The sequence below is a fragment of the Podarcis filfolensis genome (genome assembly GCF_964270895.1).
Source record: "Podarcis filfolensis genome assembly, chromosome: 7".
In the NCBI taxonomy this organism is placed as follows: Eukaryota; Metazoa; Chordata; class Lepidosauria; order Squamata; family Lacertidae; genus Podarcis; species Podarcis filfolensis.
The window spans coordinates 28,106,050-28,133,552 of NC_139603.1; the positions used below are offsets into that span (position 1 = coordinate 28,106,050).

The 27,503-nt window shown below is 43.9% G+C and overlaps 1 protein-coding gene across 3 annotated transcripts in view; it reads right to left on the minus strand.

The window, feature by feature from the left end:
- The window catches only part of F13A1 (coagulation factor XIII A chain), a 217,369-nt gene that overhangs the window by 116,463 nt on the left and 73,403 nt on the right, over positions 1-27,503 (minus strand). The window contains exons 15-16 of one of the 3 annotated variants that reach the window (XR_014550599.1): positions 24,742-25,497; positions 23,193-24,507 (exon numbers count right to left, since the gene is read on the minus strand). Coding sequence is in view for 1 of the 3 variants with exons in the window: in XM_083623854.1 (XP_083479980.1) it covers positions 25,350-25,497 (148 nt within the window). In the remaining 2 variants the exon portion in view is untranslated. Of the gene's footprint in view, positions 1-23,192; positions 25,498-27,503 lie in introns of those variants that run through there. The other 2 variants (XR_014550598.1, XM_083623854.1) reach the window with 2 other exon arrangements.

Here is a 27,503-nt window from a genome sequence, read left to right on the forward strand (position 1 = left end):
TTGTGCTGTGGCCCTCCAGATATTGTTGGACTCCAACTCTCATCAGCCCCAGCCAGTGTGGCCTGTGGTCGTGTATGATGGGAGTTGCAGTCCAGCAACTTTGGAAGACCCATAGGCTCTCGACCCCTGATCTAATTGCATAGTTGATACAGACATGCAGACATCTCCCTTTGAATCGGATGGATGTGTCTGAATGGATTTACACACACTCGTGCATCACCTGGGATCTCATCACTTGATGTTACTCGGAAGCTCACAGCCAAATAGGTGAGCTACTTCTGTTGGAAAGTATAGTGTTCAATTACTTAAACTTGCATCAAAGGGATGTGAGGGTTCGTCTGTGGAGTGGGATGCACCTGTGAATCAGGTCACAGATACAGAAGCTGAGGCAACCCCTGCTTTCTGGGACTACTGGCTGCATGCAATGAAGCACAACCTGAGCTGGTTCTGGCCTTTAAATAAAGTCCCTGTATTCTCCTTTCCACTTGATCCAATTAATATACTGAGAACCTTGAGAAGCTACTATTCAGTGCTCTTTACCAGTTAAACATACATTTGCTGTTGGAAACGATACAGCATGTACCCAGACTGAAAGCTTTATGGAAATATTTGCTTAACAAACTATAGCAGGCACAACTGATGTGAGGGATTGGTATTCTTAATGCCAAGTTTCTCTTGCAGAGCCTCACCACTCAGACACCTCTGCAGTGCACCAATGCACAAAAATCACACAGTGAAGCTAACCAAACTGAAGCTAGAAAGTGAACAGAGCAGATATCCTTTCAGCCCTGAATTCTACGGTCATTGACTAGTACAGACCCTCCAAGTTTCCCTATTTTCCAGGGACAGCCCCAGATTTACAGAAGCCATCCCAGTTTCTGATTCGAACCTGGAATGTCCTGCTTTCCCTTAGGATATCCCTATTTCCATTTGAGAAATGTTGGAGGGTATGGAATAGGACATCCCTATTTTCATCAGAGAAATATTGGAGGGTATGCTAATACAGATGAAAGGCCACTTTGTGAGGAACGTGGCTGAGAAAGACTCTACTTTCTGGATTCTTCCAGGGGGCAGTTGCAATCCAAAAAGCTGGATTGAAAGCAGTCCTTATTACTGCAAGTGAAAATGGCTTGATGAGATAATGGCAAAATGAGAACCAGATTTTGGCTTAGCATGTCATCTGAATCTGGGATTGTGGTTAAGGTCTCTTCTTCCTAATCAGAACCTGCAACCATAGGACACAGTTACAGACTTCGTTTTTCCTTCTGTGTCACCATCCTGGGCTAATCATTGAAATTACATGAACATTAATGCTGAGGCCCATTGTTATAACTTTCAAGCCAATTGGAGCGCTTTATTCTGGAAACATAGCCAATGGGTTGTTGTTTTTTGGGTGGTGCAGGGGGAAGTAAGCAAATAGTCCGTATGAAATGAACAGGCTGTTGAAAAGTTAGTTTTTAATTATTTAAAAATTGTTATTAATTTTTCAGCATGCAAACAATAATACAAACTCCCCTGCCACAGTCACCTCATAAAATTAATAATCAAGATACAAATACTATATATTAAGGCATGCAATATAAAAGCAAACAATGTTAAGAGGTAATGAGAAAAGGAGGGGAAATACACAGAAAACTGAGCAGAGGGAAGCAGTCCAGTGTGGTTGAGAGTTCATTTCTTAAGAATCATGCAGCATATTTTCCACGTCTCGATTGCAGCCATCATGGCTGCCTGGTTATATGGCACCAGCATAAAGTGCCTGGAATTACCTCTTAAACACAATTCATAAAATGTCGTGGAAGAACCATGCCTAAGACCCTGTGATAGTGGCGAAGTAATAAAGCCCAGATGATGCACGGTGTGTTTGTCCTGCATCAACCTCCCTGCCTCCTCGCTCCTCCCTCTCTGTAACCAGCAGTGACTTACTAGTAGCTCAGTCCCACCTGGCAAACTACTTCTGACTAGAGAAAGCTACTTTGAAGGACGAAACGTAGAACTAAGTGCTCCCTCCACAGAGTGGTGGTGTCATTGGGGACAAAACCCAGTGCCCCACGCAACGGAAAGAGCGAGGGCCCCATTGCACATTTTTTAAAATAGTTTTATTTTTATTTTATTTTTTGTATTCTTTATTTGATTTTACAAGTATAAAATTATAAAAATAACATAATGCATATCCACAATTAAGAGATTCCTCCGAATCTCTGTTTAACCTTACCCTCCATGGGTTCTGTTATAATGCCCATTACATTACAAGTGTTTTTGCAATCCTGCTAATGTTTTCACCTGTTTACAGTGGTCTCCAAGATAAATTATAAAATTTTCCCATTCCTTATTAAAGGTTTGGTCTTCTTGGTTCCTGAGCTTTCCGGTCAATTTTGCCATTTTGGCATAGTCCAACAATTTAATTTTCCACTCTTCTCTGGTAGCGACTTTATCTTCTTTCCATCTGGGCCCATTGTCCATTAAGGGGGTTCCCATAAAGTAGGAGTGGAGAAACTCACTATTTCACCCATGGGATTCTCCTCAGGCCACACTCCTCACCCCAAGTATTTTTGCCTCGCTGACATGTCTCCTTGAACTCTGATAATTGCTTGCAGGAACAGAGAGGGCTTGTGTGCGTCGAAACCAGCCTGCTGGCAGTAAGGTAAAATGTACATTTGTGTTCTGCCTGCTATTACCGCAGACCCCACCTGTTACTGGTATGTGGCTCTTCAAAAATTGCCTAGAAAAGATAGCAGCCCTCAGTATGTCAAACCCCTTCCGTAAACCCATCAGAGTTTGAAACTAACTACGCCAGGGGTCGGCAAGGTTTATCTTGCCTGGGCCGGATCAGTCCCGTAGAGATCCCTCTGTGGGCCAGATCGCGTGTGAGCGCGCCTGCGATTTTCGGAGTCTGTGCGTGCGTAGACGTGATTTCCAGTGTCACAGAAGTGAGTCCCTGCACCGCGCTGTGCTGGTTTAGTGAAGTGCGTGAGCGGGCGACTCGGTTCAAGGGCGGCTTGTGGGCAGGTCAAACTACCGCCGTGGGCCACTTCCGGCCCATGAGCCTTAGGTTGGTGACCCCTGAACTACACCACTACTGCCACACAGGGCATTTTTTTCAGTTGGAACTCACTGGAACTCAGATCCGGCACCTCTCAGGTGGGTTCTGGCACCTCTCAGGTGGGCGCAATTGCCATTCTAAGAGCGTGGTAAGTTCAAGAACCTCTTTTTCTAGAGAAAACACACATAAACACACACATTTGAAGCACATACACCCTCAAGAATCCTGGGAACTGTAGTTTAAGGGTTCTGGGAACTGAAGCTCTAAGGGAGATAAACTACAGCTCCCATGATTCTTGAGGGGTGGATGTGCTTTAACTGTATTGTGTATATATATAACACAGTGGTATTATTAAGTTTTCAGCACTTGAAACTTGTTTCAGGAACAAAGTAGACTTTCCTCCCTATAAAGGGAAAAGCAGGGGTGGGTAAGATTGTGGCTCTGGCTGTAGGGGAGGAGTTTTAATCATCCCCACCCCCTGCCACCACTTCATTTCCATTAGCAAAATGAGTCCCTCAAGCTGCTAACTGACCTGCAAGGGGAGAATTTAGTATCCTGGAAACATATAGTTGGCTAGGGAAACTGTGTGATTGGAAAGGGTTAAGCCCTCCCCACCTTCAGCACCAATCCTGGCTTCCGTCTGATTCTGGGTCTCCCCATGGCTGCTTTTCACTTTAACAAAATGGCCCACAGGAAATCTTGCTCATGGATCTTTCCTGTCACGTCAGCTTTGGCCCTCAGAGTCTTATTACCTGCTTTTTGAAGGAACAAAAATCCTACCACGAAGAACTAAATTTATAGCTAACCTACAGGGAGCTAAATCTATAGTTGGTTTTTAAAACTTACCTTAAGCTTTACCCTTGGCTTAGCTTTCAGGATTGTAAATGAGTTAAGGCAGTGGCACTTAAATACTCTCTCAGGAGACAAAGAGGCAGAGCACAGCCAGTTGAGCGGCATTTGTTATGAATGAAAGCCGTGGCTGGGTTTTATTTTGCCCAGGTAACCAATGCCCCATTTCCAATTAGTAGTACAGCTTCATTTCCCTATCAACATGAAGCCTTTATGGCGAAATATGAGCACGGGGATCCGATAGAAATTATCTTCAGGCAGGATCAATAAGGACACCATAAAGCAGAATGCATTACTTTTCGGCCCCTGCTATAGTGCTTTCCCTTGAAAACTTCTTCACAGGCTGCTGGGATTCTGATCAAATTAGTTCTTACTACAGCCTTGTACAGTGGTACCTTGGGTTAAGAACTTAATTCGTTCTGGAGGTCTGTTCTTAACCTGAAACTGTTCTTAACCTGAGGTACCACTTTAGCTAATGGGGCCTCCCTCTGATGCTACTGTGCCGCCGTCGTGCGATTTCTGTTCTCATCCTGAAGCAAAGTTCTTAACCTGAGGTACTATTTTTGGGTTAGTGGAGTCTGTAACCTGAAGTGTCTGTAACCTGAAGCATCTGTAACCTGAAGCGTCTGTAACCCGAGGTACCACTATATTTAATCATTAGCCTGGTAATCATCGGTGACCAGGAACCACATACAAACTAGTGTTCAAGCTGGTAGAGGATGGGTGGAGAATTGAAATCAAATGGGCTTATAGAGAAGGATCCCCCGCTCTCCCCCGTATGCAGATTTCCAAATCCCCCCAAATCATACCATATATTTGGACAAGCTCAGACACCCACCTGAACCTCTTTGGCCTCTCAGGGTCAAACATCTCTCCCCACTCTCCAACAGTGTTTTGTATTTGTTTTGTATTTAGGTAAAGGTAGAGGGACCCCTGACCATTAAGTCCAGTCCCGGACGACTCTGGGCTTGCGGCGCTCATCTCACTTTACAGGCCGAGGGAGCCGGCGTACAGCTTCCGGGTCATGTGGCCAGCATGACTAAGCCGCTTCTGGCGAACCAGAGCAGCACACGGAAATGCTGTTTACCTTCCCGCCAGAGCGGTACCTATTTATCTACTTGCACTTTTGACATGCTTTCAAACTGCTAGGGTGGCAGGAGCTGGGACTGAGCAATGGGTTGCGGGGATTTGAACTGCCAACCTTCCAATCAGCAAGCCCTAGGCTCAGTGGTTTGTGATAAATGCAGCCGGGAGCGTTGGAAGAGCAAAGGTTTGCTTGATCTAACACATGCGGCCATTTCTGTGCTCAAAATCCCACATGCATACATACACTTTTACTGTCTGCCTTTGGGCTTCCCCTCACGTCTAATTTATGACCACAAGACAAAGAAGACAGCGATCCAGTCTCTGGCATGCATAGCCTTTTCAGACAGCTGACTTCTCCAAAAGTGCTCACCTGTTGCTGTTACCTTTGCACCAGGGAAGCAGGAAAGAGCGAGTGGCCTTTAAAGATTTGAAAATACTGCTGAAGGGGGGGAAAACATTTCAGTAGTTAAGATATTCAATCTTAGACAGTTTCTAAAGACTTATATAGTTGGTATTGTACACCTGTTCATTACATACACACACCAACACAATCAATCAATCTGAGAGGCTAAATCCTGGAGATGCAATGCTGCCAAATGCAGATTACATTCACATTTGCTGACGTGGACAAAATTATTAGGGTTCATCAAGATGCAAGTCAGAGCTGGCCCTATTCTTACAAGGATCGTCACTTCAGGTAGCTGATTTTGGGTATCACGTAAAACCAGCCTGGTAGTCAGCCAGTGGTTCTTCCACTTGGTAGTAGCCAGCAGAAAACCCCCAAATGGGGTGGAGGTGGAAAGCTTGTGGTTTTGGATTGACTGGTCCTGTGAAAAATGAACCCAAACCCATCCCATTCTGCAGCCTGGCAGCAGATGCCCCGTTCCACTCCACCTACTGCTCCCAGCCAGGATTTAGGATTGCTCTGTAAGTGGGTAAAGTGATCCCAGTTTGAAACACTGTAGGAGGGAAGGGGAAAGAGGCTTGGAAGTGGAGCTGAGGTTTCATGAGACCTCTTCCCCCTTTCGAGAATCAGAATTCTACTTTACGCTTTTATTCCACTTTATGATGTATTGATTATTGTAATTATGCCCTTTTGAATCTTCCAAAATCATATTAGATTCAATTACAGCAAGTGCAAATGCTATTACAATATAGGTTCTGGACGTGCTAGAAAACTGAAATGAGATTATTTTCAGAGAGCCACCTGTGCTTTCCAGTAAGACATTTTGTACAAGCTGCATTTATGTTTTCCTCATCCTTCTGGTTGTCCTACTCTGATGTCTTTTTGAAACGGGTGCCAAGGGCCTGCAGTTCCAGGGCAAGATTATCCACTTTCAAAAAGATGGGAGTAGCAGGTATTCTGTTCTCTAGATCAGCCTTTCAGTGCTTTGGAAAATGCATCCACACAAATCCTATTAGCCGAAGCCTAGTTATCTTCATGTGTAATTAGGGTGCATCAGTCCTGCACTCACAAAAGGTGTTGAGACAGGTCAGTGGCAGAGCACACACTTTTTGTACAAAAGATCCCAAATGCAAATTCTGGTATTTCCAGGTAGAGCTGAGAAAAGAGGCCTGTTTGGGTGCGTTTGGATCTAAGGATTGTTTTGTTAATTTTCTGGTTACAATGTTAGTACTTCTGTCCTAGTTTCCAATGTTCATTTTATGATGCAGTACCTGTTGTGTTATGGGACTATCATTTTTTTAGCTCTCCTTTTTGCCAGGATCACAAATATTTGTAAATAATTTGGATTTGGGGTGGGTGGGAAGTTAGTGATGTGACATATATGGGCCAATAGGCAGCCGCCACATTTGACTTTACTTAGACAAGGGTGGCGCTGTGGATTAAACCACAGAGCCTAGGACTTACCAGTCAGAAGGTTGGCGGTTCGAATCCCCACGACGGGGTGAGCTCCCATTGCTCGGTCCCTGCTCCTGCCAACTTAGCATTTCGAAAGCACGTCAAAGTGCAAGTAGATAAATAGGTACCGCTCCAGCGGGAAGGTAAACGGTGTTTCCGTGCGCTGCTCTGGTTCACCAGAAGTGGCTTAGTCATGCGGGCCACATGACCTGGAAGTTGTACGCCGGCTCCCTCAGCCAATAAAGCGAGATGAGTACTGCAACCCCAGAGTCGGCCACGACTGGACCTAATGGTCAGGGGTCCCTATAGCTTTACCTTTAGTCAAGCTGAAAACTTACACACACACAAACCCTGGGGTTCCCCACAGAATTTGAAACAGGACAGAAAAAGGAACATGTTTCCAGGGTCACTTTCAACTCCCCACCACCACGCACACTTAAAATGTTACATGTTTTGTCACCCAAATAATTGGTCTGATCCATGGTTTCTAGGAGGCATTTTCAGCCTATATTGAGACCAGACCTTTTGTACATGCTAGCAAATGATAATTCATCAGAATAGAGCATTGTTTCCTTTCCAAATGTCAAAGAATATTCATAGATTTAGAAAAAACAAACAAAACAAAACACGAAACCCTGTTCTGCATTTAGCCAGCTTTGTAGATTCTCCGTGTGCTGTTACGCTAATACCAGTCGCTGAGATTTCTGCACACAAATAAATAAACTTACGTGGCAAGCTCATTAGTGCTTTGCTGCTGCATTCTACTTGGCTGAGTTTCGGCTTCTGATTTAGGGTACTGTGACACTTAGCGGCATGCTGGGTTTTTCTGAGCAGGTGGCTGGGCCAGAATAGCACAGGAGTGAGCTGTTAGCTGAAATAATAGCGAGCAAAATATAATCTCTCCTCCAAAAGCAGGTCGCTCCCATGTGGATTCTATTCTAAATACAATGTAGTGCAAGTGTTCTTTTCCGTGTAGACTAGAGGAAGAGGAAGCCTCATTGTATCAAGATGTGATCACAGCCTGACAAAGAGACAGATTCACCCATGGCAGTGCCACACCGGAGAAGTCATTTGTGTGTCTTGCCTGCTCAGGGAATCTCATAACAAATCAATCCAAAAGCCTCTCTCTCTCTCTCTCTCTCTCTCTCTCTCTCTCTCTCTCTCTCTCTCTCTCCAGCATCCCTCCCTCCCCTGTGTGTGTATGTACCTGAGCACTGCTCATTATAAAGTCATGCTTTCTGTACTTAACAGTGCTTCTGAATGCACTTGGAGACATACAGATCTCCAAAAAGATGTTTCATTTTAAATCAGTAATTCTCTCTCTCTCCCGCTCTCCCTCTCAAAAGCCATTGTCTAGAAACAATAAATAATAATCAAAACAAAAGAAAGGAACTGGAACTATATTTAGAAAATCTGTTTTAAAATTTGAAGGGTTGGGGGGGGGGAGCAGGGAAACAGTTATATTATCCCTTTGGGTAGCACATAACTACCAGGAAGAAAAGAGGCATCTAATAACTAAATTAAATTATGTTCCTGTTGTTACAGTCTTGGGCCTCTGTGGAATTACTGAATATCCACTCCTTCAACACTTGAGGAAAACTGCTAAAATTCTCCAAGCTATGAAGCTCTAAAAAGGCAGAGCTGTGAAGCTCTTAAAAGGATCTTTATAGAAGAACGGGCTCTTGTTGACTAATGGATCTGGCAGATAATGGTCTTCGTTTACAATTTATTGGAATCAGCAGAGAGGACAGATTAGATTGGAAAGAACTTTGCATGTGTGGGGCGTTTCTGCTTCTTCTTTTTTTACCTTAAAAAGAAAATTAAAAAGCCCATACGAAGGGGTGCCCGTGAGGCCATTTCCCCCAAACAACACTCACCTGGCTCTACCCCTGACATCATGTGTGTCATCGTGTGGGAGATAGGTAAAGGTGTGGCTTCACTGTGGAGTACATTTCTAAGCAGTTCCCAGAGAAATCTCTTGGAAACGCACTTCAAAGGCACGGTTGCCACCTGACATCCTTATGAAGTCAGGAGATTGGCACCCATCTGCCAAACTTGGCCTGCAGGGCTTGTGAAGATAAAGCTCTCAGTCTACCAGGCTGAGAAAGTTCCCGAACCCTGGTCTATAACTACAATCAAGTGGTTAAACCAGTAACCTACTGGCTGGCTGGCTGAATGGCAGGTTTTGTAGGCCTGCCATTTGCCTTCTAGAACAAAGTTGTATGGGTTTTTTTGGGGTTTTTTTAGCTTTCTTTAAACTAATATATATATATATATATATATATATATATATATATATATATATATATATATATATTAAGGAACCCATCAGTTAATAAAAAATGTGGCGTGCACTTAGTGCATCTCAACCTTATACCATGCTCTAGTTGCAGATTTCATGAGTGCCTGTTTTAGAAAATGTTACATTTATCAACCATATTTTCCTTTACAAACTTAGGCTTTGAATTTAGAGAGTTCCCACCTGGCTGCATCTTTGGCAGGCCAACGGTTAATGCTCTGCATATATGATATATAATGTACTGAAAGAAATTGCTTCTATGCTGGGAAAAATATTATTGGTATGCATTAATATTTCCAAATCAATAACAAGTTCTCGTTTTAAAAGAAAAACAAAGCAATTGGCAAGACCTTTACATGAACACGCTGATGGGCCAGACCCATTAGAGAACTGCTAATACTCGGAAAAAGATTCTAATGAAAGGCAATTTGGTATGATGCTAAGTTGTAACATTTCTTTGTAGCATTTCTTTACGAAGATTCTGAAAAGGACTTTAGCAAAAATGACCATTAGTTACCCAACATGCAGAACCTAAGGATCATATGTTTAGCTAAACTCACTCTACCCCAATAACTTGGGTGGGTTAAAATAAACTGGGATTGACCCAGCAAGCTTCAATTGACTTGCCAGCATGTCCTATAGTAATGGTATATTACACATGTGTAATATACAAATGTGACACAAACAATAAGTTTGTTAAGGCCTCTGGGACTTGTAACTCTGCGAGGAGTGAGCTACAGTGCCCAAAATTCTTTGAGGGTGGAAATGTGCCTTGAAGAGTAAAGATATACTGTTTAAGCAGATTGTGTGACTTCTGTGCTTGCTCAGTTTATTCTCTAAATGTTGAAGGGCATCTTCAAAGTCTTGACTGCTCTCCCTTCTGTTGTTTCTTTATGTTAAAAATTGGATCTGGACTGGACAGTCTTTCAAACAGAGGACTATCCTCTGACTACACTTCAAAGTGATAACCGTCAGTCCTCTCTAAATGACACATGACTATCCTATAGCAGTTTCAAGGGTGTGTGAGAGATTATATTCGATTTAAGCTGGGGAATCAGATGAAGGGGCAAAGTGTTTGGCCTTCATCCAAATCAGCCCCCCCCCCAGCTGCTTTAAAACCAAACAAAGAAAGCCCCTGAAGAGATTTCTCCTCCCACATAACTTCTTCTTTTGTGCCAGGCATTCTGTGTGCCATGAGAATTCAAACTCTGCCCCTGCCACCCTGCCCTGATCCTGGTCTACATGTGCAGCAGAATAAGGTGGGAGAATCCTGAGGGCAAAATGTGGTTTGTGCCACTTCAGACTGAAGGTGGGGGAGGGGCACGTGTGTTTAAACACTTCCTTGCAAGAGGAAAGGTAGCACATCAGGGGATTTTTCCTCTACTCTGCTGATTTTCTCCTTGCAGGGAAATTTTGTCTATGTTACAAAGGGAAGCAGGTGGTGTGTGTGTGTGTGTGTGTGTGTGTGTGTGTGTGTGTTTTAAACACCTCCCTGCAAGAGGAAAGGTAGCACATCAGAGGATAATTTCTCTACTGTGCTGATTTTCTCCTTGCAAGGAGGTGTTGTCTAATTTACATAGAGAAACTTTCAGAAATGTGATTCTCCTCCCTGCATGGTGAAGTGGTAAAGTGCGTTCTATCATCTTAGATCAGCAGGAACTTGCCTCGCTTCATGTTATATTTCTGATCTTCTCCAAAGAGGCCCTGCTATCGCCTGTGCCCAGAGAGCAGGATCAACTATAGGTAATTGCTTAAAAACTTCAAAAATTAATCAGTATCCAAATAACATAAATAAAGGACTCACCCATACAGCTGTGAATAAAACATTTTAAGTATGTTGTAAAGTGTAATAGGGACGTGGGTGGTGCTGTGGGTTAAACCACAGAGCCTAGGACTTGCCGATCAGAAGGTCGGTGGTTTGAATCCCCGTGATGGGGTGAGCTCCTGTTGCTCGGTCCCTGCTCCTGCCAACCTAGCATTTCGAAAGCACGTCAAAGTGCAAGTAGATAAATAGGTACTGCTCCTGCGGGAAGATAAACGGTGTTTCCGTGCACTGCTCTGGTTTGCCAGAAGCGGTTTAGTCCTGCTGGCCACATGACCTGGAAGCTGTACGCCGGCTTCCTCGGCCTATAAAGCGAGATGAGCGCCGCAACCCCAGAGTCGGTCACAACTGGACCTAATGGTCAGGGGTCCCTTTACCTTTACCTTTAAAGTGTAATATACAAATGTGACACTAGATGGTGACAGGGAGCTATGCCAAATTCAATGTTCTTTTCAAAATGTTTTTTATGTGTGTGTGGTTTCCACCAAAATAAAGCAGTCTCTCAGGGCACATCAAATGCTAAGCAGAAAGTGAGGGAGATCTAATTCTTCTTCCCACACATATGCTCTACTTTGTTATTTGTTTTATTTATTCATCAATAGGTATGTCTGGAAACTATGTTTGGAAGCTATGTTGGTATAATATCATAGAAGAAAATAAAAAGTTGTCCATGCCTTTTTAAAACGCACTGTAAATTTTCGCTTCTTTCATTGCAAGCTATTTCACATTTCCTTCACTAACTCTGAAAAGCATAGGAGCCATGTGATCAGTTATGTGGGGCAGGGCTTACTGGGCCCCCACAATATTTTATTCAAGTTGGCACCCCTGCTGAAAAGGCACCCATTTTAAGATTTTTGGGAACTGGCAAACATATTTGAGTGTAACTGATGAGCAGGCAGAATGGTTTTTTTTTTTTTAAGTTTGTTTCATTTTTGCTAATTACTAATAGGAGACCATGAGGGGAGGGGAGGGGGGGAGAGGGACAGATGCCAAATTCTTCGATATTCTTTAGGCGTCTTGATGATAAACTGCCAAGCTGGACAAGAGAAACTTTCTGAGTCCGCTCTAACCCAATAGTGTCTGAGCTGAGCTCCTGCAACTTGGAATCAGATTAGCTGTATCAAAGCTACAGTTTAGGCATCCAGTTATTGATTGCAGACAAATCAAAAGCAGAGACGTGTTTTCTGGCATTTAGCTGCTTTGGGCCAGTAAATAAGACCTGGCATGAACTTGTTGAGATACTCAGACGTCCTTGGGAACGCAGGTTGGTGCATCAAGGCCTTCAATATGTTCCAGCATTGAAGCTTTTAAAGGATTGTGCTTTGCATTTTGAGCCAGAACTAACAAAGGGGTAGCATGGGAATCCAGAGGACGTCGAAACCATGGGAGGCAAAGGGATTTCTGGCATTAGTTGCTGGCTGGGTTTCAAGGCCACTTTGCACATTACTCAGATGCAAACTTGGGGTTGCCATCAGGGGTGCCACGAGAAAGCTTTATTAACTACAAACTACGAAATTTGGGATCCCCTCCAAACTGGTGCCAAAGTTTTGCACTTGTTTTGTACCGTTTTCTACAAAATGAGTTGTTCTGCAAACCTCATGTTTTTTACCCTCCCCCAAAATGGAGTAATTGATACTCAAACCCGGGGTCACAGGTATCCTGCCCCCAAACCCCAACATTCACTCCAAACCTGTGTCAAACATTATGCAATAGTTTTGTACCACAAACCCCACATTCTGTATCACCTCCCCAACAGAGTGATTGATGCTCAAAATGTGGGGTTTTGCGGTGCAAAAGTGTGGCTTGAATCAGACATTGTTGGATTTTGGGGTGCTAACTACAAAACCTGGTATGATGGTGATATTATTCGGTTTGCAGGGTGCAAAACATGTCATTCACGGTACAAAATGGGTACGGAACTTGGGAGGGGATCCCAAATTTCGTGGCTCGTGGTTAATAAAGCTGTGCAAGAACCTGGAGCCAATCTCAGCTCCCTGATAGCACCACATCTTGCAGTGCTGCAAGTGGGTGCAGACCTGATTGGCCCTTTGGAGCAGGACTGGGGAACCACAGACACAGGGGCCAAATGTGGGTCCCTCTAGGCCCCTGAGGACTCATTCTAGGCCACATCCCCTCTGCAAGACACACTCCTCGGTGTGTGTGTGTGTGTGTGTGTGTCCAAGCCTCTGGATTTTGCACAGCCAGAGTGTAGCCTCATGTACAGAGGTCTTCCACATTGACAAATACTTGATCCATCAAAGTAGCAATGCCAAGACTATGAAGACTTTCATTCTAGCAATGAAATACAGTCCCTTCTCTAGAAATGCTCATTATATCACAATGTGTCATTAGCAGAAATCCTACATCTTGGGAGGAGGTATAGGATTGTGATGATAATCTCACGGCAATACCAAGTCCTAAACGGCAAGTTTTTGCCATTTTTTTTCTTTAAAAAATAAATAAATTAAAAAGAGTTGTTTTTTGTTTAGATGTTTCAACTTTTCGTTCCCTAGCCACCTTCTCAGGTTCAATTTTCATTTGTCCCCCTTAGGGCTTTTTCAAGCATGGCTAAGAAAGGAAGAAGAGAAGAAGAGCAGAAATACAAGATCATTGACATTTGTGAAAAATGCAACTGCTACGTAAAGGAGGAAAGGCAAGCTCAGTGCTTTGACTCAGCAGAGCATCTCTTGCAAAATAAGATGAATGGAAGGGGAGAGGCGAGAGCACTGTAGAGCCACGGATGACTTGGAAAAAGGGAAAAGAGGAGAGAGGCTGGTTTATCCTTCACGTGAGCCAAGGACGTTTAAAAGCAATCTGGCTTTTCAGCCAGAGGTGCAGAACTGAAATCGCTTTTACATTTCTATTCGTTCAAAACAACAGAATGTTCACTATCCATTTCATTGCTCCCCACCCCTCTTGCTCTGGGTGGGAATGGAAGGGGCGGGGAGTTGGTCCTCTTTGCATTATAATACGAACCTACACTTTTCTGAATTTTGCAGTGTCAGCCTACAACCAAAAAATGTGTTCCACAAGCAGGCATATTAGGGAAAAGTGGGCATTAGGACACAAATGTTAGTGAAAGCAACAGACAAAATGCACCACATTTGGAAAAACATGCTTGCAAAAAAATTGCCTAGTAGGAGGAATGCGCACTAAAACTGATAAATTCAAAGTAATGTAGAAAGGTGTGAAGCTGAAGTTAAGACTGGAAAAATGAGAAAGGGAGTAAAACTAACAGCAACCTCTTCACCCATCCCCAGTCGGAAGGTGCACGAGGCCCACACCCTTACTGAAACTGGTTCGAGACCTAGATGGGTGACCAGGTTGAAACCTTGGAATCAATGAAAGAAGAAAAGCAGGATGCAAATATAAGTGGGTGGGGGATAAAAATTAAATAGGTCTGCACCACATCTTAGTTTTCCCCTCATATTCTTATTTCCCAGCCTACCTCATCCCAGTATGGTGTAGTGGTTAAGAGCGGTGGACTCGTAATCTGGGGAACTAGGTTTGCGTCTCCGCTCCTCCACATGCAGCTGCTGGGTGACCTTGGGCTAGTCACACTTCTCTGAAGTCTCTCAGCCCCACTCACCTCACAGCGTGTTTGTTGTGGGAGAGGAAGGGAAAGGAGAATGTTAGCCGCTTTGAGACTCCTTCGGGTAGTGATAAAGTGGGATATCAAATCCAAATCCAAACTCTATTCCTTTCCAAATGCAATCTACGAGTGCAGTCTAGGAGAGCAATATTATACAATATTTTTTTTGTTGGCATCCGTCTGTCTTGAGAGACAATGGAGTGTGCCTCAGGGGAGGGCGTGGTGAAGTCAAGCCTCTATGTCAACAGCACCGAAGTGACCTCCTAAGGGTGCAAGCCTGGGTCGTGTGTATGGAGGTCCTGGGCTGCCCAGACAACAAGACCCCCCCCCAACCTCGCTGATGTGGTACAAAGGAGAGCCGAGCAATATGTCTGAACACCCCCCCCCCACACACACACTTGACTGCAGGAGTTGACAGAAGGAAGCGTACAAGGTGCCACCCAACCATCTTAGGACTCCACTCCAGATTTGTGTAGGATTTACTCCTTAGCCTTTTGCTTCTCCTAAAGATATCCCACATGGGAGCAGAGGTTTAGAACCAGAGTTTTCCTTCTCCTAGATGGGCTAGCTTCCCAGGTGGACGAGCCTCATCTGCCGCTCACTTCCCTCTACAACACATACAGAAACCACCTTCTTCACAGTTGGATCCACTATTTGGTCTCATCTGCTGAATCCACCAGAACCTGCCTTTGCATGCAGGGGAAGTCCCTAATGTGCCGAGCATTTGAGACCCACACCTGGTTTAGCCGGTTTACCCAGAAGTAGATACATAGAGTTTAGTGGGTCCCTCCCCCAGGTAAGCGAGTGCAGGATTGCCACTTACACCTGCAGTCCTATATAGTATACACACTTACCTGTGGATTGTGGTCCATGAACACTTATGCCATAATAAATTTTGTTAGTCTTTAAGGTCCCCAAGAATCTTGGTTGTTCCTTCTGAATTTTAACTCTGATGTATGTTTGGGCTTGCTCATATATCTCTCTGGGCAGACTTGCACGGGCTATTTCTAAGCTGGTCTGGGATGAAAGGAACAGGGTTTTGAGAGCAGGGCTGCTAAATATGCATTTGGGGCAGCAAGCACAGTAGCTTTGCAAGAGCACAAAGGAAACCAAGGATTGGTTCGCCCTTGCATGTGGCATTTGCGTTCTGCAAGAGCAGCCTGTGATTTCTTGCATGCTATTATGCTTAAGCCATATGAGTTCAGAAGCTCCCTCATTAAGGTCCATCCAATTTTCTGTTCTATATATATAGCTGCATCTCCCTGTATTGGCAGCTATGCCTGTGAAACCAGCCGAGGGACAGAGAACGAAGGCCATTGAGCAGCAGCAGCAGCAGCAATTTCCCCCGGAGTTCTGTGATTTTCTTAGAATCGGTATCATGAAGTCACACGAGAAACTAGTCTGTAGCAAGAAAGCGAGACGAAAAATGCAACGTTTTAAACTGCAGCACACTATCAGTGCTTGAATTTTAGAAGGAAAGGTATGGGGGACTCTTGATGCAACCCACAAGCCCTAACCCGTCACTCTGCCCAATTCTAACTGAGCCGTGCCCACCTCAGTAGCCTTCTGAAAACAACAGCTATGGGGCACAACACACAAGATAAGTGGGAGCAGGCCCCACCTGGTAATCTGAGCACTGCGCAGAAGAGACATAAATGAATTGTGTCTCAGCTCAGCTGTGACACCTCAAGCCCTGTCCAATTAAACAAGATTAGCTGTAACCCAAAGAGGGGGTAGAGCTGGGTTTTGCCGTCAGCTGTTATTTGCAGGGCACATGCCGGCAGAACTAGTTTATCCAGCAACAGGGTTTACAACAAGGAGTGAAGACCTCCTGCAATCAGCATTTCCTGATCGCCTGCAAAATGAGGTTTCCTGTGCACAGCCTGGCCTGTTAGCTACTGTCATTTGGCCAGAGACTCTTTAGCCCCATCTAGAGGCAAGAGGCCAAGAAAGCATCTCCGCAATCACCCGGTGTGACCTATATATGCCGATATCAAGCTCCCCACCTGACTCCCATCTCGGAACCAAGGGCCTGCAATATGGAGGCCCTTGCAGACACAAACTCTGTCCATGCTTTAAAAAGCAACAACAAAAGACCTTCTCTGTATTTATTGATCTTGTAGCACAGAGGACCAGGGACATCTTTATCAGCTGAAAGGGAATCAACGTTTTCTAGAAACAAGGGCAAAAATATCCCTTAAGTGTTTTTGAGCATTATAGAAGTTTCAGGATCCTTTGCAATAATGGGAACTTTGATTTGCAAGCAAATAAGCAATCCTGTCAGTTAACAAACACCAGGGTCTCATCCTAACCCTCTTAAGGACTCTTGGTTTCAAGTAACCTGCAATGAGGTGATTAGGATTGCAATGTTAGGGGCATGGTTGTTGTGCTACATAATTTGTAATATAAAAGTCGGCTCAGTGAAACTGCCTTAGCTCACACCGAGCGGCACTTAGGATAGTAAAAAGCTACCTCATACCCTAGGCTAGGTGATTTGACCACCTAGCCTAGGGGTCAGCAACCTTTTTCAGCCACAGGCTGGTCCACCGTCCCTCAGACCATGTGGTGGGCTGGACTATATTTTTTTGGGGGGGGCGGATGAACAAATTCCTATGACCCACAAATACAGTGGTACCTTAGGTTACATATGCTTCAGGTTACAGACTCCGCTAACCCAGAAATAGTACCTCGGGTTAAGAACTTTGTTTCAGGATGAGAACAGAAATCGTGCGGCAGCGGCACAGCAGCAGCGGGAGGCCCCATTAGTTAAAGTGGTGCTTCAGGTTAAGAACAGTTTCAGGTTAAGAACGGATCTCCGGAACAAATTAAGTACGTAACCAGAGGTACCACTGTAACCCAGAGAAGCATTTTAAATAAAAGCACACATTCTACTCATGTAAAAGCACGCTGATTCCCGGACCATCCGCAGGCCGGTTTGAGAAGGCCATTGGGCCGCATCTGGACCCCGGGCCTTAGGATGCGTACCCCTGACCTAGCCTAATCTTGTCTCTTCTGACTGGCAGCTGCTCTCCTCCAAGTAAAGGTCTTTCCCATCACCTGCTGCTTGATCCTCTTCTAATTCTGAAATGCCAGGGATCAAACTTGGGGCATTCTGCATGCAAAGCATGCCCCTCTATAGAAACGCTGATCCAAATTCTTTGTGCACACCCTCTATGGCACTGGGTTTGAGACTTCCTGACTACCCCAGGGAATAAGAATCAGGCTGCATCCTTTTCTTGCATCTCTGAACAGCTGGGTATCACGGTCCAGATGCCCTGTGCAAGTTGCCATACACCAGCCTTCCCCAACCCAGTGCCCAGCCAGGATGGCCAATAGGCAAGTGTGGTAGGAGCTATAGTCCAAAATACTAGGAGAACATCTCCTAGTGTGCCAGCGTGGTGTAGTGGTTAAGAGCGGTGGACTCGTAATCTGGTGAACCGGGTTCGCTTCCCCGCTCCTCCACATGCAGCTGCTGGGTGACCTTGGGCTAGTCACACTTCTTTGAACTCTCTCAGCCCCACTCACCTCACAGAGTGTTTGTTGTGGGGCAGGAAGGGAAAGGAGAATGTTAGCCGCTTTGAGACTCCTTCGGGTAGTGATAAAGCGGGATATCAAATCCAAACTCCAAACTCTTCTTCTTTCTAGCTCAGGCTTTTCTTTGCAGGTGTTCTGCAGAGTTTCAGATAGGAGTTCTACCTCATACCCAACTTGTGATCTTTTGCATGGGAGCCATGTGTTCTTCCACTCAGGCACAGCCCTTCCCCGAACAACTGGAGAACAAGTAGAAACTCACTCCTCTCAATTCAGAAAGCAGTAGGTCTGGCTGATGTATGATATCTGCCCAAAGCATGCGGGTGGAGAAGTTGCTTAGTGCAATGGCCTCCCAAGCCATAAAATGAATTTCAAGGGACGGGCCTACTCTGAGATGGGGATGGGGCAGAAATGTGATTCAGTTCACATTTAAAAGTGAACCTACCTGACTCGTGCTTTTGAAAACGTTACTTGAACCAAAACACTGCCAGCTTTTGAAATATACACTTCTCTGCATTGTGTAGTGCATTTCTTCAGTCAAGTAATGCTTAAAGGTAAAGGTAAAGGTAAAGGGACCTCTGACCATTAGGTCCAGTCATGACCGACTCTGGGGTTGCGGCGCTCATCTCGCTTTATTGGCCAAGGGAGCCGGTGTACACTTCCGGGTCATGTGGCCAGCATGACTAAGCCGCTTCTGGCAAACCAGAGCAGCGCATGGAAATGCCATTTACCTTCCTGCCGGAGTGGTACCTATTGATCTACTTGCACTTTGACGTGCTTTCGAACTGCTAGGTTGGCAGGAGCAGGGACCAAGCAACAGGAGCTCACCCCGTCGCGGAGATTCGAACCGCCGACCTTCTGATCGGCAAGTCCTAGGCTCTGTGGTTTAACCCACAGCACCACCCTTCAAGTAATGCTTACAAAGATACATATTTTGGTGAAAGTAGCACACAAAAATGCATTGTATCAGGGGAAGTTAGTTGCTTTGCAACAATTAGTTTTGCCTGTTGGGTCTGTCACTTCCTTTTTGTTCTGTAACTTGGCTATTATTTGATTGCTTAGCTGCCTCAAGCCTAGGATAAGCCACCTTAGAATAACAAGGTGTTTCTGACAAGGAGATGATTTCCATATAGAGGAAACCCTTGTGTGTGAAGAGGTCAAAAGAGATGCCAAACTATGATATTCATCTAATAAAATTGCTTCTCAACACAGCCTCATTTTGCACACGCAATTAGGGAGATTAGAGAGGAAGGGAAGAACAATTATACAAAGCAAGTGTTTTCAATAGAAGTCTGGGATAATTGGCTGCAGAGTGAACATTTCAGAACAAACACACTGCCTTGCTTTGGCTCCAGAGCTCCTGCGCAGGAGAAGATTGCCTGTGTGCTTTGGTAGGTTGGTAAGAACTGAGCTCATTAGACTAAGCTTTTGCCTTTCCTGTAAGTTTCACATAAAATCACCTAATGCAAAACCCTTCCTTTGTGAAAATCAATGGCATCCCCTCTGTGACTTTGAGGAGAGCTCCAGTGCAAAGGGTCAGGATGGGAAAATATCAGAGGAGTCAAATTGGCTTTGTGGCCAATGTGAAACGTTCTGTGACTGAGGTAATTGTGTAATTGGGACTGGATTCCATAGCTTCCATCTGTCCCTTGTGCACTCGTCAAAGACAAAACAATCACACACATTTCCTAGCACTTAATTAAAAAAAAAATAATTTCCTCCTGGGAAATTGCATCCCAGCTCATGGGCGGTATTTAGTTCTTACTCAGAGTAGACCCTTTGAAATTAATGCACCTAATTTATCCATGTTCATTAATTTCAGTGGGTCTTCCCTGAGTAAAACTTGGTTGAATACCACCTGATGCTTCCATTTTAATTGAATTACCTGTGTGGACCAGGAACACCACAGCACTGATGTGAAATAGCCCCTTTCCCCCTTTAAGTGCTTCAATAAAACTGGATGTTACATGAGGCTGTCTGTCTCTCTTCCTCCTCTCCCTGATAAAGTGTAGTAAAGAGAAATATGTGGTGAGGACTTACTGTGCTCTTATTTTCAGCACACACACACACACACACACACACACACACACACACACCGAGCATAAACCAACGAAGTGGAGGAGGCGGGGGATTTCAGAGATGACATCGCATCACATGTTTTGATTTGCTGCGAGGAGGAGTAGATGGAGAGCTGCTGTTTTCAATGACATCAGCATAGTTCTCCAAATTCTAGATGCAGCCGAAGGCTGTAGCTGAACACACGTACTAGGGAATACACCATTGGACTCAGTGGGATTTATTTCTCAGCAAATTGCTTCAGGTTGCATTGCATGCCGTGTCCCAGACTGTAGGTCTGGGAGGAAGATACGGATGCAAAGGACAAAGAGCAAGATGCACGTTGAAAAATGTGCAGTTTTGCTGCTTGAGAGTCTCTGTTGTAAGGTTTGCATGTGGTGGGAGCAATCTGTGTGGTGGGAGCAGGGGAAAGCACTTAGAAAGGCATCATCTTAGACAAGAAGAGTGCCAGTCTTCTGCATTAACCAGACTTGGCATTTCCATTATGCTATAGATGCTTAAACTCCGCAACACAAAGCAGGCGTCTGTTCCACTGCAAAATGTATCATTTCATAGTGGATGCAGTGTGGAGCAAGAATATGGTTTCCCATTCAAGATTTGCATTTGGCTAGACAATTAAACACCCACCTTAAATGTCTCAACAGCAACTATCCACAATGGCTACCTTCTCTCTACACTGGATGTCTCTGGGTCCCAGTTGCCACAGGAGGGAAGAGTGTTGTTGCACACAGATCCTGCTTGTGGGCACCTGACTGGCCAATGGGAGAAACAGGATGCTGACTAGATGGGCCAGAGGCCTGATCCAGCAGGTTCTTGTTATGTTATTTTGCCATCAAACTACGATGCAGAATATTCAAAGCAAAGCAAATTGAGTGTGTAATGGTGACTTATATTCAGCTGTTTGCAGGTGGGTGGATAGGTGGGAGGTGTTGTTCCATAGTTTCCCCCCTAAATGTTGTTGTTTTTTGTATTTCTCCAAATCTTGATGCTTCTGGGCCCCTGCTGATACCTCCCTCTTGTGCATGGGCGGTGCTCTTTTGGCTACATAAGGATAACGGAGTTGGCTATGTAATATTATTGATACTGGTACATAATCATGGCCTGGTTCCAGCTTGTCACCAATGCTGTAAGAGCTCATGTGGTGGAGGAAAAGGCACCCCATGCAGCGAAGTTGTGTTATGTTTACTCCTTGTTGATTTCTACCTTCGTCTCTTTTTTTTTTTGAGAGGGAAGTATTCTATTAATTGGCATTTCTTTGCAATGTGCATGCTCACCACAGGAAAACTCTGTTCCAACAGATGACAGCTGAGAGCATAAGCATCCTATCTCCCACTGCTTCTCCACATCAAACTGCCCCTTCCCAAAGTTGTTCTGTCTCCATAGAGGGGCTGCTACTTGAGTTTGGGATTAATATGCAGTAAAGCCCTAAGTCATGTGACGATCATGCAGCTGTTTCTCTAATCACATCAACATCTGCCTGTCTGCCTTGTCCCTCTCAAAGTAGCTCATAGAGGAGTGGGAACCTGTGGCCCTCCAGATGTTGTTGGTCTCCAACTCCCATCAGCCTCAGCTAACAGGGCCATTGAACAGGGACGATGGGAGTTGGAGTCCAACATCCGGAGGGCCAGATGTGCCCCATTATACAGGATTCCCAGGGATCTCTCCTTCAGGTATTGGTCAGACCTATAGATGCTTAGTTTCAGGTAAAGAAGGGTATCAAGTGCACTGGAGGGGTCTTTGGCCGCACAGGCTATTCGTGAAAAAGCAGAATGCTTCAGTGTTTGGCTATGGCTTCCCCAATTTTTAAAGGTCAGTAGTACAATTTTGCTGATTGGCAAAACAAAGGATGCCAAAATACTTTTAAAACAGGCTTCCTTAACCTCAGCCCTCCAGATGTTTTGAGACTACAATTCCCAGCATCCGTGACCACTGGTCCTGCTAGCTAGGGATCATGGGAGTTGTAGGCCAAAAACATCTGGAGGGTCGAGGTTGAGGAAGTCTGTTTTAAAATGTTAGCTGAAAGTCCTTTTCCACTTTGCAGAAATTTGGTATCCAAGTGATAGGAAAGCAATCACCCAGTGATCTCTGTGGTGTAAAATATATTTACTGTGAAGTAAAATATATGACATTTTTTTGATGCACAGTCTCAGAGTTTATTCTCAGAAAGAATGCGCAGAAGAGGAGTGTTCTGTTACCAACAAGAAACAAGGTTCAAGTCTCTGTGGATTTGAATTCTGGAAAAGGATGAGCAGGCAAACCAGATTGAGCCTAGACAATCATTAATCTAATGGTTGAGGGTGAAACTTCTGAACATTTTCTCCTCCAAAGCTGGTAGGTCCATATTCTTATGGCCTTATATATATGTACATGCATACATGCATATTTTCCCCCTTTCCTGTCTTCAGTTTAAGTGCCAGGCAAAACTAATACAGCTTTAATACACTATGCAGTAAACGCACACCTAATTTAAAATAATTAGATAATAAAAGCTGGGAATTTTAACTGAAAAGCATAAAAATGTTAGTGCTGAAATCTGCACTCTGCTCCTACGGAATGGATAGAACATTTGGCATTCTATCCATAAGAATACTAACTTCAAATATATGCCCAGCTGCTTTTACCTTCTTCTAAATATTGCATCCAAGCAGTTTCTTAACAGGGAAATATGTGAAGACATTTTGTTGAAACTGGAAGATGGAAGACACAACCCTTTTAGAATATTACAACATAAAACGATGAAATCTCATTGCAGTTGTAAAGGGAGGGAGGGGAAGCATCTGTAGGAGTGAAATTTGAGCATCCCAGAACAAAAGGCTTTACAAATTACCATAACCTTTGAAACAAACATGATTGTCAGACGGGGACCTCTGTGACCTTGCTTGTCACTCAGTGTGGTTTTGAGCACACTATGTGAACCTTGAGGAAAACATCGCTGTGCATCAATCCTGAAGTTGTCATATTGTACCTCGCTTGTAGGGGTTGCAAGGAAAAAGTCAGGCAGGAACCTGTGCAACATAGGAGAGATGCACCCAGGAAAATTCATTCTTTTATTGCATACATTTTGGCTGATAAACTGGAAGGAATGTGAGCTTTTGAGCCTCAGAAGGCTGTCCTTCAGACAAATGGAAAGCAGGTGATACAGCTCATTATAGCAACATGAATCAGAGCTTCTAAGCAAATGCAGTTCATCAACAGCACACATTTTAGTTAGATAATATTTCAGGAAAGAGACTCATGGCGCATCAAAGATCTGTCTGACGTGGCTTAATAACAACTTCAATCTTATCTCCTAACTCACTGGAGCAGCAGCTTGCAGGATTGAATACAGGGGTCTCAGGGCACCCACACAATGTTTTAATTCAACCCCAGATTCTCTGTCAATGCAGCCATATATGTTGGTCCATGGAATGGCAGCTGTGTTAGGGACAGGAGGATGGCCCAAGTGGTCATTGCAACAGAATATCCTGGCAGGCCAGCATAAGGGATGCATATTTCAGCTCTGATCTGCTACACTCCGTCTTTTCTCAGAGTGGTTATCTAGAAAAACTATGGTCTGGTGAGGTGTTAAAGAATTTGCATGACAGGTCACATGACTCCCCAGACCCCACTCCCTTCAGTTTGTTCAGTCCTGACACTGACCACCATTTTCAAAATGTTCAGAGGAAACGTATTGGACATGAAGGTGCCAAGAAATGTTCAAAATTTATTTGTGGCATCAATTCCAAATTTGTGCTCGGACAAGCTTGTTCCGGGATAGTATCTACTTAGGCCATTTTATTACTCTTGGCAGAATTTTTAAAAATATAAAATATCAAGCCTTAATTAAAATTAAAGTTCAAAGTACCCCAGAGACTGGAACCTCTTAAAATTTGCCTGGCTTTAATGTAAGAGGCCATAATTACATATGAACAAGCAGGAAGAATATGGCCTACAGCTTCATTGGCCTAAATTAATCTAATCTTGAATAATTTTATGCACTTTGAAATACATTTTTCGTGGGTGGAGATCGGGGGCGCTGGATCCTGGGGACTGTGCCCTTTTGGGGCCCCCTATATTTTGGGGGTAGGGGGTCAGCCCTCCCCCATCCCAAAAGTGCAGTGGCTCCAGTGGCCGTCTCCTTCTCCTCCTCCTGCCGTGGGTCAAAGCAGTCTGCCCCTGGTGGCGGCATCAAGGAGGTGGCGCCCCCACCCATTGAGCCATGTGGCCACTGCATTTGGCTCCGCCCCATCTCCTCCTGATGTCCTGATGACATGTGCATGATGTTGAGCCCCCAATCACCCTCACAAGCTTACACCTCTGGTGGCAATGTTTAGTTACCTTCCATCACTGGATATATATACAGTGGTACCTCTGGTTACGTACTTAATTCGTTCTGGAGGTCCGTACTTAACCTGAAACTGTTCTTAACCTGAAGCACCAATTTAGCTAATGAGGCCTCCTGCTGCTGCCGCGCTGCCGGAGCACGATTTCTGTTCTCATCTTGAAGCAAAGTTCTTAACCCGAGGTACTATTTCTGGGTTAGCGGAGTCTGTAACCTGAAGCATCTGTAACCCGAGGTACCACTGTATAGGCAATTCAGTGCCAGATCTGGGCATAAAAGAACAGTGTGCATGAAGCTAGGACAGGTACAACTGTAGTATAGTGGCTAGAGAGTTGGAATAGAATGCAGGAGGCCTTTTAATAGGCTAGCCCATGAAGCTCACCTTGGCCATCATGACCCCTCAGTCTAACCTAAATAAAATGAGGGGGAGGGGACCATAATTCCAACCCTGAACTCTTTGGAGTACCAGCAGGATGCAAATGAAATTTACCACCACATTTCTCGCCTGAAAAGCGAGAGGTGTGCACAGGTGTGGAAGAGACCCATTTTGCTATTGTGCTGCTCTTTTCCATCTTAAGTTATGTTGGCGCAAGATAATTTCTCAATGCATGTTGTTTAAAAGTCTGGGTGTTTAAAGAGTGTGGTTTCAGGGTTTTTGTAGGATAGCTTTTCAAAAGGAAACTGCAAAATAAGAAGTAACCATGCAAGTAGCCACACACAATGTATACATACAACATTTGGATTATGAATTAATTCGGATTAGGGTAGATACTTCTACTTTATGTTTCCCGGTAATGAAATTTCTGAAATACAATGTGTGGGGCAGGGGCGGGGGGGTTGTAGGGATGAAAGAAGAAGGAGAAAGGCTTTCACACAGCACTTTCAATATTAACATCCAGCTCGCCATAGACATGTCGGAGAGCATCGCAATTCAAACTTGCAATCAGCTTTCGGGGGCCGGACTGCTTTGGAACACATTTTTCTTCCCAGGTCAAGGTTGAATTCCTTGGAACTTCTCTGCAGCGAGAAAGAATAGTGTAAACATGGTGGTAGATGGGCCATAAATCTGAACTGTAATACATGAGTAGGTATCTTGGTGATAGAAAAGATAACCTATGTTTTAAAGAAACGACCTATCGCAAGAGGGGTTTTTTTTGCCCTAAAGGTGGGGGGGATACATCAGAACACCCCTAGAGAATTCACAGCTGTAATTCAGAGGCAAAGTGGACAACCCAAAGCAGAAGAGAATTGTTTAAAGTTAACTGAGAGGCAGTGTGGTAAGGTGATGAGAGTGTTGACACCAGGGTTCAAATCCCCACTCAGCCATCATGCTTGTAGGGTAATTTTGGGCTAGTCCCTGTCACTTAGCCGAACCTACCTCTCAGGGTTGTTTTGTGGATAAATGAAGATGGGGCAAATCCATTCCTTGAAGAAGTGTGGTATCTGTTATATGACTTAACTATAAGCAATTCTGGAAAGGTGTTCTATCTAACAGGGGAAAACCACCCTTCAAATATCTCAACCCTAGCAAGATGACAAAAAATAACCTGGTCAGTATCCCATAAAAGTGCCCCCCCCCCGAATATCATTTTGCAGCGAAAATAATAATATGTTATAGAAGACTGTAATACAGAAATAATTCAGGACTTGGCACAGGAATCTACTTTGGCAGGACAAATTGTGGAGGAGAAAGAGAAAGCTGTTGTTGTTGAACTTAAAGTAATACAAGCGGGATCCTCAGTCTTACAGAAGCAAATTGAGGACTACAAATTGAGGCCTTTTATGATTGAATCTAGAAAAAGTCAGATTTTGAGGATCGGATCCCGGCTTGGACGGAAGAAGGAAAGTTGGAAAGATCCCTCTATGCAGGGATTAACTGACTTCTGGGACATGGACTTGGGTCTGGAGGAGACTGAAGTTCTGGGGGCCTTTGGATTTGGAGGAATTTTGAAACATGTCTTGAAACACTTTATGGACCTTAGTTTCAACTATGGACATTTGGCTGACCTGTCCAGAAGGAATAAAAGTATTGTTAGGTTGGAGTCTTCCCGAGATCTGTTCTTTAGCATTAAAGAATATGAAGAAGACCTGCAGAAGGGACCTGGAAAAGAGTTAAGAGCCTCGGACATGAGATCTCCAGGTTGATGGACTATATGGAATTGACGGAAAGGACTGGCAGAATCTGAAACCAGGGAGAGGAGATGGTGGAAGAAGATTGGAAAATTTAAAGTTTATATATAGAAATACTGTAAAATTAATGAGTGATAGAAAAATGGTGGAAAGAAATTTTATGGCCTTAGCAGAAATGTTATAAGGAGTTAAGCATATATAAGTATTTTAGTTTTAATGAAAAATAAGGTTAAAAAATATGTTAAGATATTTATAATATGATAGAAAATAGAGAAAGATGGAAAGGATTTGCTGAAACAATTAATAGAAGTGGAATACAAAAAGGGAGGTGTGAGGAGGTCGAGGAAACAAGGGAATGAAAGATAGAGTAAGGAAAAGGTGTGATGTATGTTTTAAAAATGTTTTTGTTTTGTTTTATTTAGGGTTAGGGTTGGGGATAGGGTTTTGCTTAGTTTAGTTTAATGTGTTTAGGTTAATGTGTTTAGGTTGTGTTTTGTATTGTCTATATATATTGTACTGTATTGTTTTTTGTTTTTTGTTTTTCTCTTGCCTTCTTTTCTTTTCTTTTCCTTTTTTGTAATTTCTAAAAGCAATAAATATCATTTTAAAAAAAATGTTATAGAAGACTGGAGGGTGCACTTCCAACAGGACCTTGTCCGGAGATAATTTTTAAAAACCCTGCGATATATCCCAAAGGATTATTTTAATTTTAATTTTTTTTTTTGGCTAATGGAATAAAACTTCACTAATTCCATTTGCCCGGAGTAACCTTAGTGATGGATGATTCTCAGTAATGTGCTAAGCCATCAACACTGACTGGTCATTTATCATCTTCCATCCACAGAAACAAATGGGATTATTATTTAAATAATCTGCTACGATTTGTTTTCTCT